Below are 18,247 nucleotides of genomic sequence, written 5' to 3'. Positions count from 1 at the left end.
TATTTGAAATTTTCAATTCAGTTGTTTTTTTAAAAGAGTTGGCAGAGGTGAAAGTCACCACAAAGCTGCCAGGATTGCTATCAAAAACCATCTGCTTCACTAATGTCTTTTAGGGGAAGGAAACCTGCCAGTTTCACACTCTGGGCCTTAATGCTACTCCAATTCCATGTCAATGCAGTTGAACTTTAACCTACCTTTTAGATAACCGCTAACTTGTAGGGGAGACTTTGTAATGCCGGACCATTGATCAAAGTTTCAGTCAAATCAGGGGCACAAGTTTAAAGCTGGTGGAGATTACTTAATGAATGTGAAAAGTAAAGCTACTTGCTGCAACAATGACCATGACAATTATTAACAATTGCCATAAAACCCCATCCGCTTCACTAATACCCTTTAGGGAAGGGGATCTGCTATCTTCTCCCAATCCTCGGGAAGGCAGCCAACATAATCAAAGACCCCTCCCACCCCGGTTATAATCTCTTCCAACCTCTTCCATCAGATAGAAGATACAAAAGCTTAAACACACCTACCAACAGATTCAAGAACAGCTTCTCCACTGTTATTAGACTTCTGAAAGGTCCTCTCAAATTTTTAAATTTAATGCTGATCTCGCTCTTTGTGCATCTTCTCCACAGCTGCAACATTGCATTGCTCGCTCCGTTCTATTGCCCTGATCCATTTTGAATGGTGTGATCCGTTTGTATGGCACACAAAACAAAACTTTTCACTGTACCTAGGTATATGTGACAGTAATAAATCAAATCAAAATGTGACTCTAGACCCATTGCAACGTGGTTGACTCTTATCTACCCTCTGGCTTCCTGGCCCAATTCACTCAGTTCAAAGGGCAATTAGGGATGGGCAACAAACGATGGCCTTGTCAGCGATGTCTACATCCCATGAAAGAATAACAATAATAACAAGACTGTAGGGCAGGGCAGAAAAGAACACAAACAGCATTCTTTTGGCCCCATTCTGATGGACCAAGGTTTAACCATTGGTGGTGGGTGGGGGGGGGGGGGTGCAGCGTTAATTGGAATGGAAGCAGATTTCAGCCATGATCCAACCTAATAGGAGAGCAGACTCGAGGGGGCTGAATAGTTCAGTCCAGTTTCATTATACAACGTTCAACCAGAGCAGCGTTGAGCTGTAAATAACAGCTTATAGCACAGAAACAACTATGTTTCCTGCACAGTTCAAATCAATCCATTTCTCCCACAGCCCAGCTCTTCCCACATATTTGTCCTAACTCCCTGCAAACTTCTTTGCTTTTCAAGTACGTAACCAAGCCCACTTGGAAATTATGGACGAGTCATTGGACTGTAAAAGACAAGGCTGAAATGTGTAAACAACTTCAGCCAGGTGTTCAGAAAAAAACTGACAAGGATGTTGCCAGGGTTGGAGGGTTTGAGTTATAGGGAGCGGCTGAAGAGACTGGGGCTATTTTCCCTGGAGTGTCGGAGGCTGAGGGGTGGACTTACAGAGGTTTATAAAATCATGAGGGGCATGGATAGGGTGTATAGCCAAGACTTTTTTCCCCAGGATGGGGGAGTCCAAAACTAGAGGGTGTAGGTTTAAGATGTGAGGGGAAAGATTTAAAAGGGACCCCCAAGGGGCAACTTTTTCAGAGGGTGGTGCATATACGGAACGAGCTGTCAGAGGAAGTGGTGGAGGCTGATACAATTATAACATTTAAAAGGCATCCCGGATGTGTATATGAATGGGAAGGGTTTAGAAGGTTATAGGCTAAATGATGGCAAATAAGACTCGATCAGTTTAGGACATCTGGTCAGCCTGGACGAGTTGGACTGAAGAGTCTGTTTCCACACTGTCCATCTCTGACTCTAAATGCTAAGTGTGTGCTCCTCGCAACCTCTTCCTGAGGTCTCTGTCACTACTGATGCCAGTTTTCAGCCAATTTAATGCATAGGATACAGCACAGGTTACAATTGCCAACAATATCTCAGCTACACCGCTGTATCCCAAAGTTTTCCACGTCCTGAAACAAGCTGGTGGAGGGCAGCTACCTTACTCACTACCACCCCGTGATGCAGAAAATTGCTCAGACACATCCTGTCCACAAAAACCAACCCAGGACAAATCCGAGCTAGCCTGTTACTGCCCCATCGGTCTACTCTTGATCAACAAAGTGAAACTGTCATTACGCAACGCCTACGCGCCAAGAGCCTGCACACTTGCTCAGCTTGGGTTCTGCCAAAGTTACTGTGTGCCTTTTAGAAATTCACTAGAGATCCTCAGACAGCACCTTCCAAACCCATGACCACTTCCATCGAGAAGTACAAAGGCAGCTAATACAGGAGAACACCACTAGCTGCAAGATCACCTCCAAGCCACTCACCATCTTGATCTGGAAATATATCGCCATTCCTCCTGGATTAAAATTCTGGAATTCCCTCCCTAAAAGCATTGTGGGTTAACCCACAGCTGGTAGACTACAGCAGTTCAAGAAAGCAGCTCACCACCACCACAATCTTAAGGACAACAATGGATGGGTAATAAACGCTGAGCCCAGCCAGTGACACCCAAAGCCGACAAATGAGTGAAAAAAAACACTGCTCCTAGCTCTTCCATGGCCTTGGACAAGCTGAAGTGAGACTGACTGCCCTTGCCATCAAGGCAGCATTCAATTGAGTTTGGCATCAAGGAGCCCTCTGCAGTAAACCTGAAGTGAGAGAGAATCAAAGGAAAATATTTCCACTCATTGGAATCTTACCTATCCAAATAGGAAGAGGACTCTAGTTATCGGATTATCAGTCACCATAATGCTAGGACCTTCCTAGACCCAACCATCTTAGCTGCTCCTCTTTCATAAGGTCAGAAGTAGGATTTCACTTGCAATTACGAGTGTTCAGCACCATTCGCGATGAAACAGGGCAATTCAATGGCAAACAACATTCATGGCACCCAACTGATGGGCAATGACTATCTCCAGCAACAGAAAGTCAAAACACTTTGACATTTCTTGGTGCTACTGTCACTACATCAGCATCAACATCCTGGAGTTCATCACTCAGCGAAAGCTCAAGTGGACCAGCCAGAAGAATACAGTGACTTGAAGAGCTTGAGAATCTCAACATTTGGTGTTGACTGACTCACTTCCCAATTAAACCAATAATTCTTCACAGAAGAGTGATCGCACTGTTATGATTGTAACGAGGCCAGACAGGTGGACCTCATAGAATATGAGTTCCCTGTTAACCTGGTCCAATCAGGGAGTCCTGGCTGACAGATAAGAACAGGAGTGTCAGACATCCTGTTCACTCCAGAGCTGACAGTGAGGGGGCTAAATCAGTGTCAAGGGCCCACCATGTGTCAAAAAAGGTGACTTGCTGATGGGATATTGGCCTCTGTGGTGTTATTATAATGGCAATGAAAGCAAAGCACACACCTGAAAAAATAAATTGCAATAGTCATCTTTGAGTTTGGGTGAACATTTCTGGCATGAAGCCACTTATTTGGGAAGCTTGACTTATTCAATTGTGCTGCTGAAGACTGGGGTCAGTAATGCAGGAAGAATGTCTGGGGAAAAATAAAACAAATGACATTGGGCAGATGAAAAGCCACAAGTTATTCTCCTCTCAGCTTGTGGACTTGCAGCTTTTCCAGTTATTAGGAGCCTAACTTTCCTTGAAGCACAAAATACTAAAACCTTTCCACAGTAGACAGATTTAGTTAAGGAATATTATGACCCTGAGGTTCCTCTAATTCTGAGACGATATTGGTTTTATTCAGCAGTTTGAGAATCAGGGGAATCTGTGTTGGGATTTTTGACGAGGTTTAAGACAACTGGTAGAGGCATGTGACTTGTTAACCCTTAATAAGATGATGAGAGACTGTTTGTATGGGATTAATGATGTAACCAGGCAAAAATGCCTAGTAGCTTAAACCCAACTAGACTTTATACAGGCACTAGAACTGGCTTTATCATTGGAAAATGCAGTAAGTAGAGCATATGAGTATTCCAATGGAAGTGGACACCCTTGCCAACTGCACTGAGTTCGGGGATACTACTTGAGTAAAAGTAATTGCATAGGCTCACTCATGACATATCCTAAACAAAGGGACTCTAGGTCAGGCCAAAGCAAACACCAAAACAAAGCCAAACGGTTAAGATTTTCTTCAGGATCCCTGCCGGCAAGACACTGTAGTTGCTGCCAGTGCATAGACTCGAGACAGCAAGAAGAGTCCCAACTAGACCTAAATTGAGTAAGACAACTTGTAGGCTGGTATCCAGGAGAGCGTACAGACTGGAAAGCCCACCTACATCTGGTTTGGAAAAGTTATATTGCTTAGCAACATCTGAACCAGCACCAATTTTTAAAAAAATCACTTGGTTAAATGGTCACCCAGTTCTAATGGAGATCACTGCCAGCACAACTCTTTCAGTGATCACAGAACCAGTCTTTAACAAAACTCGGTCTGAACTCCAACCCATACGTTTGCACAAGACCACAGCTAGACTGCACTTACACCAGGGAACCTTTACAGATTAAGGGTACAGCTTCGGTTCTTACAAGAAGCAGCTGGTTCAGTTATCACTGATTATAGTAAGAGGCTCAGGCCAAAGCTCGATGGGGCAAAATTGATGGAGAAAGATTTATCTCGATTGTCTGAACACTTCTTGATCAGCAAATGGTTGCCTGAGTGACATCCTAATTAAATACCCAGAGGCTTCTCAGGAAAGTCATTGGAAGAGGAGCCAAGGCCACTTTGCATGTTGACCATGAAGCAATCGCAAGATTGTATCACACCTGCCCAATGCCATTTGCTTTATGGGCAAAAGTCGAGGCAGAAATCAGAAGGCTCGAATCAAACCAGTCTAGGTTGTGGAAGGGGCAGCACCTGTCATACCACTTGTGAACCCAGCGGGTCGGTTCGCCTTTGTGGGGATTTTAAAAAGAACAGTAAACTGCTTTTCGAAGCTGGATAAAAACCCAATCCCTCACGTAGAGGATTTATATGCAAAGTTGGCAAGGGTTGGGGGGGGGGGGGGCGGGTGGAGGGTGCTATCCTTCACAAATTTGGGCATGAGCCAAACATACTTGCAATTGTGATTAGATGAGGATTCTCAGATGTATTCTACAATTATATCCAGAATGGTTTGTACCAATATAAGACTGCCATTTGGGGTATCATCAGCCTGTGTTATTTTCCAGCAGATGATGGAGAACATTCTACTAAGTCTACTCCAGGTTGCCATTTCTCTAGGTGACATTCTAACAGCTGTGAAGACCAATAAACAGCAAATTTAGAGCACCTGTACGTAGTGTGTTCACATTTCTCTGAGGTGAGCGTACACCTTAGAAGGGAAAAATGTGTGTTCCAGGCACCTCAAGTGATCTACTTGGGCTACAGAGCCAACAAGACTGGGTTACGCTTATTGGAAGATAAAATTGAGGGTGATCAAAGGTGCCCCGGCTTCCACAGCTGGAGCACAGCTTAGGTCCTTCCTTGGGCCGGTGAATTACTCAAAGTTCATACATAACCTGGCCTCCATCCTGGCACTTTTGCATTAGCACTTTTTTTTTTAAAAAAAGTCAGCCTTGGAAATGTTCACGTAGCCAAGCCATAGCTTTCAGGCAAGTGAAGAAACTGCTATCATCTTCTAAAGGTGTTGGCATACTGTAATACCAATCAACATCATGTAATGCTTCTCTGTATGGGGTAGTATTAGCTCATAGGTGACACAATGGAATGTCCAATAGCGTATGCATCCGGACCTTGGATAATGCAGAGCTTGAATATGCCCAGACAGAGAAGGAAGGTTTTCTAGTCATAACTGGCATCAGGAAGCTCCATCAATACCTTCACGGACATAAATTTGAAATATTAACGGACTACAAACCCTTGCTGGGTATACTGAAAGGGGACAAGGTAGTGCTGCCCATAGCTTCAGGCTGAATTCAGCGATGGGCTCTAATACTACATGCACATAATTACAAGTTGGAACACAGTCCGGGAGCACAAGTAGCAACTGCAGAAGCCTCAAGCCACCTCCTGCTGGGTGTTGGAAGAGTCTGTAATGGTTTTAAATTTTCTGGACACACTTCCAGTCACAGCCGACAATAACAGATGCAGAAGAACACAGAAAGATCTGGTGCTGGTAAAGCTGAAACAGCTGGTGGCAATGGGGGAAACCAAGGGCCATCGCAACCAGAATTGAAACCTTTTTGGACCCAGAGACACCTGATCACATTGCAGGGCGGCATGTCATTATGGGGAGCAACAGTGATTGTTCAAAGCAAAGGTCAACAGCAGCTACTGGCTGAACTCCACCATGGTCATCCAGGGGTTTCATACTAAAGATGTTGGTGAGAAGTTGTGGCTGATGGCCAGGATTGGATGCAGACTTAGTTGTGTTGGTGGGGCAGTGCCCAGAGTGCCAACAAGGACAAAAATTACTGTTCCCCCACATTCATGGTATAGCTGGGTAAACTTTGAACTCAGTTACACGTCAACTGTACAGGTCCTTTCCCGGGTCAATGTTCTCATTCATTGTGGACGCCCACTCAAAGTGGTTGGACATGCATAGAGTTCAGTCGTTAAACATGGAGATGACGATGGAAAAACTGCATGCATCTTTTGTGGATTCCTGGAAGTGTTGGTCACAGATAATGGGCCATCACTTACTAGCAGCGAGTTTGAATATTTCCTAAAGTCAAATGCTAACCAACATATAAGGACAGCTCCATACCATCCATCATCCAACAGTCTGGCAGAAAGGGTAGTCCAAAGCTCAAAGGCAGGCTTAAATAAACAGCCTACAGCTTCATTAGATACCAAACTATCCCGGTCCCCATTTGATTACAGGACTAGCCCTCATGCAACTACATGAACAGCTCCAGCAGAGTTGCCAACTGGGAGAAGACTCTGCATCAGATTAAATCTGATTTTCCTGGACCTTGGTTTCTGAATGGGGGGCGGTTTGGTGTGTGAACCAGCATCAGAAATTCCAATCCAGGCACAAGACTCCTCCAAGTGAGTCAGACAGTTTACTCTGGAGGACAAAGTTTGGTGTAGGAACCAAGGGAATGGCCTTGCCAGGGTAAGGGGCATGGTCGATGTGAGATCAGGTCCAGTGACATAAACAGTTCAGGTTGGTCCTAAGTCAATGTGGTCCATACGAAAGCTGCAAACTCGCAAATGGTGCAGAAGTAAAACATGTCCGATTCCTGAACAGCCTTTCTGACTGTTTCAGAGCCTGTGTGTTCTCCCTCTCCATCAAGCATTCAAGATTCCTTGGAATTCGAGATGGATACAGCAAATGTTACTGCTTCGATGCCTCTGCTGCCTGAAGGGGAGACTGAAATTCTTAAAAGATGCTCCAGGCGCAAGAGGCAAACTACTGTGTGTTACAGAGATAATGGGAACTGCAGATGCTGGAGAATCCGAGATAACAAAGTGTGAAGCTGGATGAACACAGCAGGCCAAGCAGCATCTCAGGAGCACAAAAGCTGACATTTCGGACCTAGACCGTTCATCAGAGAGGGATGAAGGGTCTAGGCCTGAAACGTCAACTTTTGTGCTCTTGAGATGCTGCTTGGCCTGCTGTGTTCATCCAGCTTCACACCTTGTTATCTTACTGTGTGTTACACACTGCCCATATCTGAGGCAGAGTTGGAGGAACCTGACCCAGAGCTAACACACCCAGGAGGAGCTACAAAATAAAAAGAACTAGCCTATGTCCTTGGACTCTGAGGAGGAGAGATGTAGCGATTGTTGCCAGGTGGACCGCATAGAATATGTGTTTCCCCCATTGGGCTGTTAATCTTGTCCAATCAGGGAGTCCTGGCTGACAGATAAGAACAGGCATGTCAGACATTCTGTTCACTTTGACAGCTGGCTCTGAAGGAGCTAGATCAGTGTCAAAGACTCTCCACGTGAAAATAAAGAGTGACTTGGCGACAGGATGCCAGCCTCAATGCAGTTATTTCAGGCACCATCTCCACTAACTTGCAAAATGCTCAACATCATCCAGGACAAAGCAGCCCACTTGACTGGCACCCTATCCACCAACAGCAAAATTCACTTGCCACACCACTAATGCAGAAGAGCAGCAATGTGTAACCTCTGCAAGATGCACTGCAGCAACTCACTGAGGCTCCATGTGAAACTAACTCCAATCTCACACCATCTAGATTTCGGAAATATTTTGTTGTCCTTTCAATTTCAAAATTACGAAGCTCCCGTCTCTGTCTCTAACAAGACCTTCACTGGTAAGGACTACAGCAATCCATTCCCATCTTCTCTGAAAGAACTAGGGCTAAACTAATTGCAGCATTGCCCACACCCCAAAAATGTCTTATTTAAAAGAAAGGATATGTAATAGACAGGGTTAAGCTGATGCACAATCAGCGGATCAGATCTAAGCTTGCAGTCCGGCCATGTGCACTGAAAAATTAAGGAACTAACATGGAGAAGGATGTTCCTCAAATAACCCCCCTCCTCGGTGATGAGGTAGCCCAGCACATCAGTCCAAAATACCAGGTGGAAACATTTGCAATAAACTTCAACAAACAGTGCTGAATGGAGAATCCACCTTGGCCTCCTCCTGAGGCCCCCAGCATCACAGATACCAGTTTTCAAGCAATTCAAAACACTCCATGTGATATCAAGAAATAGTTGGATACTGCAAAGGCTATGGGCCCTGACAACACTCTAGCCATAATACTGATGACCTTGCTGTGCCTCTAACCAAGCTGTTCCATATGCAGCTACAACACTGGTATCTGCCAAGCAATGTGGAAGACTTCCCGGGTATGTCCTGTGCATGAACAGCAAAGACAAAGCCAATCCGGCCAATGACAATCCCATCAATCCCATCAGTCTATTCAGAGTCATAGAGATCTACAGCACAGAAAAAGACCCTTTGGTCCATCACATCTGTGCCATTCAAAATCAACCAACTAACTATTCCTATCCCATTTTCCAGCACTTGGTCCATGGCCTTGCAACTGCATATCTCAATATGTCTTCAATGTGATGAGAGTTTCTGCCTTGACAACTCTTACAGGCTGTGAGATCCAAATTGCCAGCACATTCTGGGTGAAAAACTTTTTCCTCACATCTCCTCTAAATCTTTTACCCCTGACCTTAAATCTCTGCCCCTGGTCATTGAGCCCTCCATCACAGAGAAAAGTTTCTTCCTTTCCACATCCCTCATAATGTTATACATCTCAATCTCCTCTACTCCATGAAATCAATCCCAGTGCGTCCAATCTCTCTTCATAACTGAAACTCTCCAAGCCGGGTAGCATCTGGTAAATCTCCTCCCCACCCTCTCCAGTGCTATCGCTGAGAATTCCACAATTCTCCAGTAGTGAAGGGATGGAAAAGTCATTGGCAGTGCTATCAAGCAGCACTTGCAAAGGAATAACCTATTCACTGATGCCCAAATTGGGTTCTGTCAAGGCCACACAGCTCCTGACCTAATTGGTTTCATTATGGACAAAAGATCTGATTGAAGAGGTGAAGAAAGTGATTGTCCTTGATATCAAGGTTGCATTTGACAGAGTGTGGCATCAGGCAGCCCTAGTAAAAGTTGTGTCAATGAGAATCACAGAGGCAACTCTATGCTAGTTGGAATCATACCCAGTGTGGCTGTGGTTCATGGAAGTCAAGTATTTTTGCCCAAGGAAGGTCTGCAGGGCCAATCATCTTCCACTACTTCAATGATCTCCCCTTGATCATGAGGTTAGAAGTGGGGATGATCATGCAATGTTCAGCACCATTCCAAATTCCTCAGATACTGAAGCAACCTGTGCCAGTGTGCAGCAGGCAGTCAAAGGCATTAGTATCAAGGAAAACCCAAACTATTTACAACCCAGGAGTTACCATTGACCAGAAACTAAACTGGAGGAGCCATATAAATTGTGGCTACAAGAGCAGATCAGAGTCTAGGAATTCTGCAGCACTGCTCATTTCCCCAATGTCTGTTCACTGCCTATAAGGCATTAAAAGTCAGGAATGTGATGGAATACTCTCTAATTGCCTAGGTAGATGCAGCTCTAACAACACCTAAGATGTTTTACTTCCTAGAACAAGCAGACTGCTTGACTGACATCACATCCAGCACCTTCAACATTCACTCCCCTCACCACGGATGCACAGTGTTAGCAATGCGTACCATCTACAAGATGCACTGTAGTAACTCAACAAGGCTCCATCAACTACATCTTCTGAATTTTGGACGGCAAGGGCAGCAGATGCAGTGGAACAATACCATCTGTGCGTTCCTCTCCAAGAGTACTGTGTCTGTCCCTACATTCCTAAGGGTCAGTTGTCTGGTTGGCTGTTTTTTTAATGCATTTTAACACCAACAGTGTGGGTTCAACTCCTGCATCAGCTGAGGTTACCGTGAAGGTCCCACCTTCTCAAGCTCTTCCCTTGCCTGAGGCATCGTGATTCTCCAGTTAAACCATCATCAGTTGTCTCTCTTCTCTCTCTCTCTCTAATGAGAGAGCAGTCCTATGTGTCTGGTAAGACAATCGCAAGTTTACACTCCATCCAAAGGACTGAAGTGGTTCATGAAAGAAACTCACCATCACCTTCTCCAGGGCAATTAGAGATTGGCAATTAATGCTGGCCTAGCCACATCCCATAAAGAATTTTTTTTCTTAGGCAGTCTCCAGAAAATCATTCCAGGTCTTAACTCACTGCATTAGCTGTTACCAGCTTCCTTCAGATCCCTTAGTTATAAATAACATTTGAGTCTTTCTGAATGAATTAATCACCAACTTTAATGTGTAGCTTGTAATTCAAAGGTTGCAATCTTCGAGATCTTGCTTCTTAATTTCTTCACCAACTCCAGTTAGCTCAATTGGTGAAAACTCACTCAGAGAGAGTAAGAACTGCAGATGCCAGAGTCAGAGATAACACAGTGTGGAGCTGGAGGAACACAGCAGGCCAGACAGCATCAGAGGAGCAGGAAAGCTGATGTTTTGGGTTGGGACCCTTCTTCAGGATTTCTGAAGCACGGTCCCGACCTGAAACGTCAACTTTCCCACTCCTCCGACGCTGCCTGGCCTGCTGTTTTCCTCCAGCTCCACACTGTGTTATCTTTTGGTGAAAACGCTGGTTTGTGATATGTGACCTCTGAGACTATCGTTCCACTGGAAAGTATGACCTAGGAAACTCCCATCCTTGCTGATTCTCCACAACAACTGTAGTTGGCTTCACATTCAGAAATCCCGAGCCTGAACTGAACATTGAGATGTCTGCAAGACACACCTTGCAGCACCTGGCACAGGAATTCCTACTGATAAGTTTCAGCTGCCATCCAAATCTAAAACATCCTTAAGCCCTCTGTTAGAATTCATTTGCACTCTGTTTAAACAATGTTTTTAATTAATACATCCAGACCTGCTCTTATGGTGGTCTTATTATCAATTAACAATTTTTATCTATCTCATCCTAAAGACAGCCCTCCGACAAGACAGTGTACTCTATGTCAAAAGAGTTAATAGTGAGAGGGGCTACAAAGTGTGCTGAGAAAATATGCCTCATCCCAGAGTCCCCTATGAAAAAAAATCACTAGCAAAATATTTAAAAGATATTTGGATAGGTACAATGAATGGGAAAAGTTTACAGGAATATGGGCCAAACACGGGCAAATAGGACCAGAGATAACAAGGTGTAGAGCTAGATGAACACAGCAGGCCAAGCAGCATCTTAGGAGCATAAAAGCTGACATTTCGGGCCTAGACCCTTATTTTTCTGAGCAAGGGTCTAGGCCCGAAACATCAACTTTTCTGCTCTACACCTTGTTATCTCGGATTCTCCAGCATCTGCGGTTCCTATTATCCCAAATAGGACCAGTCTAGTTTTGGAAATCTTGTCAGCATGAACGAGTTGGGCCAAAGGCCCTGTTTGTGTGCTGTAAGACTCTACGATTCTACAAATTATTGAGCATATTATGGGTAATTATGTAGCAGTTACATTTACCGTCCCATTTGGATACAGAGTATTCAAATGCAAACAACTTGAGTTGAGGGGAATTTTGATGAGATTCATCTCTGTCATGATGTTCTCAGAATTAGAAGAAAACTTGCAGATGACGGCATTGCTATGTTCCCTAACTTCTAAGCAGAGAGAGTTACATCTTGGGAAATGCTGTGATAGAATCCAGAGATCCCGGCTCATAAAGGAGACCTAAAGCCCTCTATTGCTGAAGAACCACAGACACAGTTGGCTAGTACCCGGTACCTTACTTTGTGTGCAGCTTAACTGCATCATCACAGATTAACTCTTGGTGAAAGGACATGGGACATTTACAACATTTCTGAGACAGGCAATTTCATAGAGTGATTAATTAAGCCGACATCTATCTAAAAAGCGTGGGGCGGGGGGGTGGTTGATTAAAGGCTGTTGTTTTCTCCCCCTGCTACCCCTGTTCCAGACTCATCCATGCTTCAGTGGTTAGCAGTGCTGCCTCACAGCACCAGGGGTCCAGGTCTCCCCGTGTCTGTGTAGGTTTCCTCTGGGTGCTCCGGTTTCCTCTCACAGTCCAAAGGTGTGCATGTTAAGTTTGACTGGTCATGCTAAATTACCCACAGTGTCCAGGAACGTGCAGGTTAGGTAGGGTAGCCACGGGAAATACAGGGTTACAAGGACAGCGGTAAGGGGGTGGATCTGGGTGGGATGATAGTTGGAGGGTTGGTGTGGGGTTGATGGATTGAATGGCCTGCCTCTACTCGGTAGGGATTCTGTTCTAATTCTCTACAGCTATCCTATCAGAATATTCAATGTTTCAATAGAATCACCTCTCATTCCTCAAAACTCCAGTGAGTATAACATTATGCATTCACCCCATATCCCAGGGATCAGATCAGTGAACCTACACAAGAAGGGATTCAGCTCCTCGAGTCAGATCCATCATTCACCTAGATCATGGCTGGTCCACGTCAATCTGATCTAGCTGCCTTTTGTATTCACTTGTGGGCTGTGGGCATGGCTGACATTTCTTACCCATCCCTAGCTGCCTCCTTGCATCGCTGCAGTCCATGCCCTGGTTTCTCCTTGCTGAGAAGAATTCCAGAAATCAATCACCCTCAGGGTAAAAAGATTCTCCTCAGCTTCATCTCAAAAGTGAGACATCTCATTTTTAAACTGTGTCTAAAATCCTCATTCTGCTCTCCTTCAGAAGGGGAAACATCTCAGCGTCTGTCCAGACCAGCTCCCTCAGGATCTAATGGGTTTCAATATGATCACCTCTCCTAAACTCCAGTAAACATGGGCCCAGTCCAGCCTGCTTCAGAGGATAACCCTTAATTCAAGAAATGAGTTGAGAACTTCTTCTGAGCTGCCTCGAACACAATGATATCTTTGGTTGTTCATACCAGAGTGTGGACACTAATGTATACAGACTATTCGGCCTATGAAGCATTGGTGTGTGTCTCTCTCACACCTCACCTGACTGTCCTGTGGGGGCATTTCACAAGCGATTGAGGGCAGAAATTTCACCTGATATTTGCCCCTTCCTCACCCACACCATCCTCTTCCCACAGTGGTACTGAGGTCAATCCATAACATGAGCTGAACGCATTGATCTCAGCACTGAGGCAGGGTTAAACTTTGCACACCTGACCTGGCTTTCTTAGAGAAAAAATATAAATACCAGGCACCGTTCTCAAATTTATCACCTCTATCAGAAACTTACAAGAGTAGTGTGGGATCTTCCTCTGCCCGATTCCAAACGCCCCCAAAAGGGGGTGGGGTTAATGTCAACAAAGGCAGCAACTCAGATTTAAAAATAATGCAGATCCCCACTTCTTTTAGCAATCATTCTTCAGACACCAATGCTCGCCCATCAGGTTTTCTTTTAAAAAATGTACCAGCAAGGTTGCAATGTTTAATTTTACAACTTACATTTCTTTGCCCCATCCCCTCCTAAAAAGCTAACGGCGTAAAGTACACTTCCAGATGCACCCTTTGAAAAGCGGGCGGGAGGGAAAGTGGGCTGGTTGGACTTTTACATTGCAAGCACAGAGATTGCAGCGGGGCCTAGTCGTGGAGAATGGCAAAAGAAATGTCTACATTCATTTTTTTTGCAACAAAACACGCACGCGAGAGGGTATATGTGCCGGAGGGAGGGGGGTTGGAGTCGTTGCATTTTCAACACGGGACGCTCACAAAATCGTGACGGGAGGGGAAATGTGGAACAGGGAAAGGCTAAGGAGAAAAGCTGGGCCCCCAAGCTCTATTATCAATAACATCCCATTCTTTCCCCATTGCATTTCGCGTCAATTTCTCTGCTGGCTTTGATCAGTTTCCACTCGCTCTCTGGCGCGACATTGTATCGAACATTTGTTGCAATTCCTTTCGTTTTGTTCCCTCCCCCCTCCCTTATTTAACTCTCTCTTCCATCATATATGATTTTTCTGGTTACATATTAAAAGGCCCCTAATTCGACTCTTTTGTGCGTGTGTGTGTATACACTGCGTTTTACATTTGAAAGCAGGAAACGCTTTTGTACCGCTTGCTAACTTTGCTAAATTGTATCCGATATTTGCAAGCGACGAGTTGCGAATGGACGTGCAGGAGAGAGGAGTAACTCCCTCCGACTCCCTTTGGAGCCGAGATACACCGGCTTTATATTGGGGAGGGAGGTGGGGGGAGAGAGACAGAAGGTGGGGGTGGAAATTAAACGGAGGCTTTTTTTTACCTGGCTTTCACTCCTGACGGTGATCTGTCGTAGGTCCATCCTTGCCCAGCACCTAAGGGATCTCCAAATCCAGAAGTGGGATAATTTCTATCCATTAAATTCAGTTTAAGTTGTTGTTTTTCTCGGCTCTTTTTAAATTGTTGGAACCCGGGTTTTTTTTGCAAGCCTTCGAGACAGTCCTGGATTGCACTTTCTGACTTATTGGATTTGATGTTGTTATCTTTTTGGTGGAGCTGGTTTCTTAATCTGCTCTCAGTTCACGGGGAGTAAAACATGCAATGTGTGTGTATATTTATATTTATATATATATATATATGTATAAAGACTTCTTGTAAAAGAGGACTCACGGTTCGGCCATCTTTCAGGCTCTCTCTCTCTGCCTGTCTCTGATCTCAATACCCAGAATACATTTCAGAGAGAAACAGGGAGGGGGGGGGGGGCTGGTAGGAGGATCATATAATCCTCAGAGCTCTCAAACCAGTAAAAGGGGACAGACAGACAGACACACATGCAAAAAAAATTTCAGCCAGAACCTCACTGGGAAACACACAGACAGCAGCACAAATCCAATATCCTTAGATGCATGCATTCATGTAAAAAGTTGACAAAGAAACAAAAGAAAAATAGTCATTCTAATCAGAAGAGGGTAAAACAGATTTTGAAACCGAATCCAGAGGTTTTGCTTTTAAATAAAGCACCCATTCTACCTGGTTTGCCAATTTCAAGCATCATAGAATGGGGACAGGTTTTAATGTTAAAATACAGTCTGCACAGAGACAAAGTGGCTGTTGTGCTCTGCAGCATTCAGTCTCTCAAACATGATGGTACAGATGATATGGGACCTGGTGTCTAGGATCCATTATGTCAGGTTCATTTTGACAGTCCCATCTCTGACGAGCCAATAGCCTTCACAGGATCAGCATTGCAATATCCACCAGAACCCCAGCTGCCCTGTGGACAATCAGGGCCTGTAAGAAATGGGTTTGCACATCTGACCTCGTTCCTCATTCCAATATGACATGGCAATCTCACAGAGCACTGAAGCAAATGGTTAAGCAAAATATATCGGGACATAGTCATAGGTTCATTAAGCATGAAACAGTCCCTTTAGTCCAACTTGTCCATGCTGACCAAGTTTCCCAGACTAAACTAGTCCCACTTGCCTGTATTTGGCCCATATCCTGCTAAACCTTTCCTAAACTAGCCCTAATGTCTTTTAAATGTTGCAACTACTTGCATCCACCACTTCTTCTGGCAGTTCATTCCACACATAAAAACCACACTCTGTGTAAAAGTTGACCCTCAGGTCCCTGTTAAATCTTTCCCCTCTCACCTGAAAATTATGCCCTCTAGTTTCAAACTCACCCACCCTAAAGAGAAGACCATTGTTATTCACCTTATCTATGCCCTCATGATTTTATAAATCTCTATAAAGTCACCCCTCAACCTCCTATACTCCAGAGAAAAAAAGTCCCAGCCTATCCTTATAACTCAAACCTTCCAGTTTCAGCAACATCTTGGTTAATCTTTTCTGAACCCCCTCCAATTTAATAATATCCTTTCTATAGAGGGGCAAAAAGAACTATATGGGGCTGCAGCTCAGCTGCACTTTTAGCCTTACTCTGGATCTAAACTGTGTGCTGTTCCTATCCTGTGAGTGTTTGCGAGAGAGCTTTACTTCTGTTTCAAACTGGAGAGATCCTTACTGTGTAACCTAGTGTTGTACCTATCCTAATAGTGTTTGACGGCAAAGAGGAAACTTTACCATTATATCTAACCCCATATTGTGCCTGTCCTGGAAGTGTTTGATGGGGACAGTGCAGAGGAAACTTTAATTTCAGGTGACAAGAATAGAGGCAGCTTTACATAGTACCTAAAATGATAGTGTACCTGTGTCAGCAGCATTTGATGGGGACAGTGTAGAGAAAGAATTAGGGTTCAGTTTACTTTTAGACTAAAAGAGTAGGGGGAATGTTACTCTGTATCTAATCTGAGCTGGGAGTGTTTGATGGAGACAATGTCAAGGGACATTTACTTTCTATTTAAAACAGCTAAGGAAACTTCATTCTATTTCTTACACCATGCTATCCCTCTCCTGGGAATGTTTGATGACACAATGTAGAGAGAGATTTACTTTCAGTTTGAAAGAGCATAAGAAGCTTTACTTTCAGAATCAACAGATTTACTTTCAATTTAAAAGAGTCAAGGAAGACATACTTACTTTGTTTAAAAGAGCAAAGGGAGTTTTACTCTGTATCTAACCTTGTAATGTACATGTCCTGCAGCTGTTTGATTGGGTACAATGTGGTCATCTTTGTTGTGTTAGCTAGTGGATGCACTGTGGTGAGATTGTGTGGGTGTGTGGAGGGGTGGGAGGTACCTAGTTGTGATAGTCCCACCAGGAATTTGGATGTTCTCCCTGTGTCTGCACAAGTTTGCTCCAGTTTCCATGCACAGTCCAAAGATGTGCGGGTTAGGTGGATTGGCTATGTCAGATTGCCTATGGTGTCCAGGAATGTGCAGACTAGGCGCGTCAGCCATGGGAAATGCAGGATTATAGGGATAGGTGGGTGTGGCTGTGGGTGAGGGTGGGATGATCTTTCAACGTGTGGACCTGATAGGCTGAATGGCCTTATTCCATGCTGTCACAATTATACAATTCTGGAGTTTGACCAAGGCTTTCCTTCTTTGTTTACGGTGCAAGGGCAGTATTTATTGCCCCTCCCCAAATGCTGAGGTCAGTTAAGCTTCAGTTATAGCACTGAAGGGCTAGACTGACATGTCAACCACACTAAGATGTTAGATCGCTTTTCATGAATATCATTTGTAAACCAGATGATTCCACACCACCCACCCCATTCCCAAAACTGACAATGGTTACATGGTCATCATCATCATCATCATCCACCAATGATATGATTCCAATTCACTTCCTCACTGGATTAACCTGCGTTTCTTGATCAGTGGGCTTGTAACATCACTACAGCACAACGGACCCACTCCCCCACCTTGATGGGCTTTCCAGCCTGTTCTTGACCCACCCTCCACCCCCCATGTACTTTACATTTATGTTATGGCCAGAGCGCATAAGATCTCAGTGTTTGTCACCAGTGGATATTTATTTCCTCTTCAAGTCGGCTAATGCACCCTGTTTACAAATAAACAGAAAATTAATCAAAGACGGGGTAAGTAATGTGGGCACATAAGTGAAAGGACAATTGTTGGCTGATAACCAAGAGAACATTCTTAGTTCTCCAAACAGTATTACAGCATTTTAGGTTTGGGAGTCTCAGTCAAACATGACCTCCAGCAATACAGCACTTCCTCAGTACTGCATAGAGAGCATTCCTTTATAGTTTATGGCTTAAATCTCTGTAGTGAGGCTTGAGCCCATGCTTTTGAGTCAGGATGGCTACCAAGCCCAGCTGAAACCAGCATCTGTGCTTAATTACTTAGGCAACTCCAGCCAGACAGCAGCAACATAATGAAGAGAAATTGAGGGAGCGATTTGGGAAAATTGGGGGTAATTCACGATGATCCTTTTTATGAAACTTTTTTGTTGAA

The 18,247-nt window shown here is 44.3% G+C and overlaps 1 protein-coding gene across 1 annotated transcript in view; it reads right to left on the bottom strand.

The window, feature by feature from the left end:
• LOC125447080 (proline-rich protein 12-like) overlaps positions 1-15,054 on the bottom strand; it is a 90,230-nt gene extending 75,176 nt beyond the window's left edge. Inside the window, exon 1 of the mRNA XM_048521175.2 lies at positions 14,684-15,054. Within this exon, the coding sequence (XP_048377132.2) occupies positions 14,684-14,778 (95 nt within the window). The 5' untranslated portion in view covers positions 14,779-15,054. The remainder of the gene's footprint in view (positions 1-14,683) is intronic.
• Positions 15,055-18,247: the final 3,193 nt, after the last annotated feature.

The sequence above is a fragment of the Stegostoma tigrinum genome, chromosome 38, assembly GCF_030684315.1.
Source record: "Stegostoma tigrinum isolate sSteTig4 chromosome 38, sSteTig4.hap1, whole genome shotgun sequence".
In the NCBI taxonomy this organism is placed as follows: Eukaryota; Metazoa; Chordata; class Chondrichthyes; order Orectolobiformes; family Stegostomatidae; genus Stegostoma; species Stegostoma tigrinum.
Note: the sequence above shows the minus strand (reverse complement) of the source record. Positions and strands in the feature narration are given on the sequence as shown.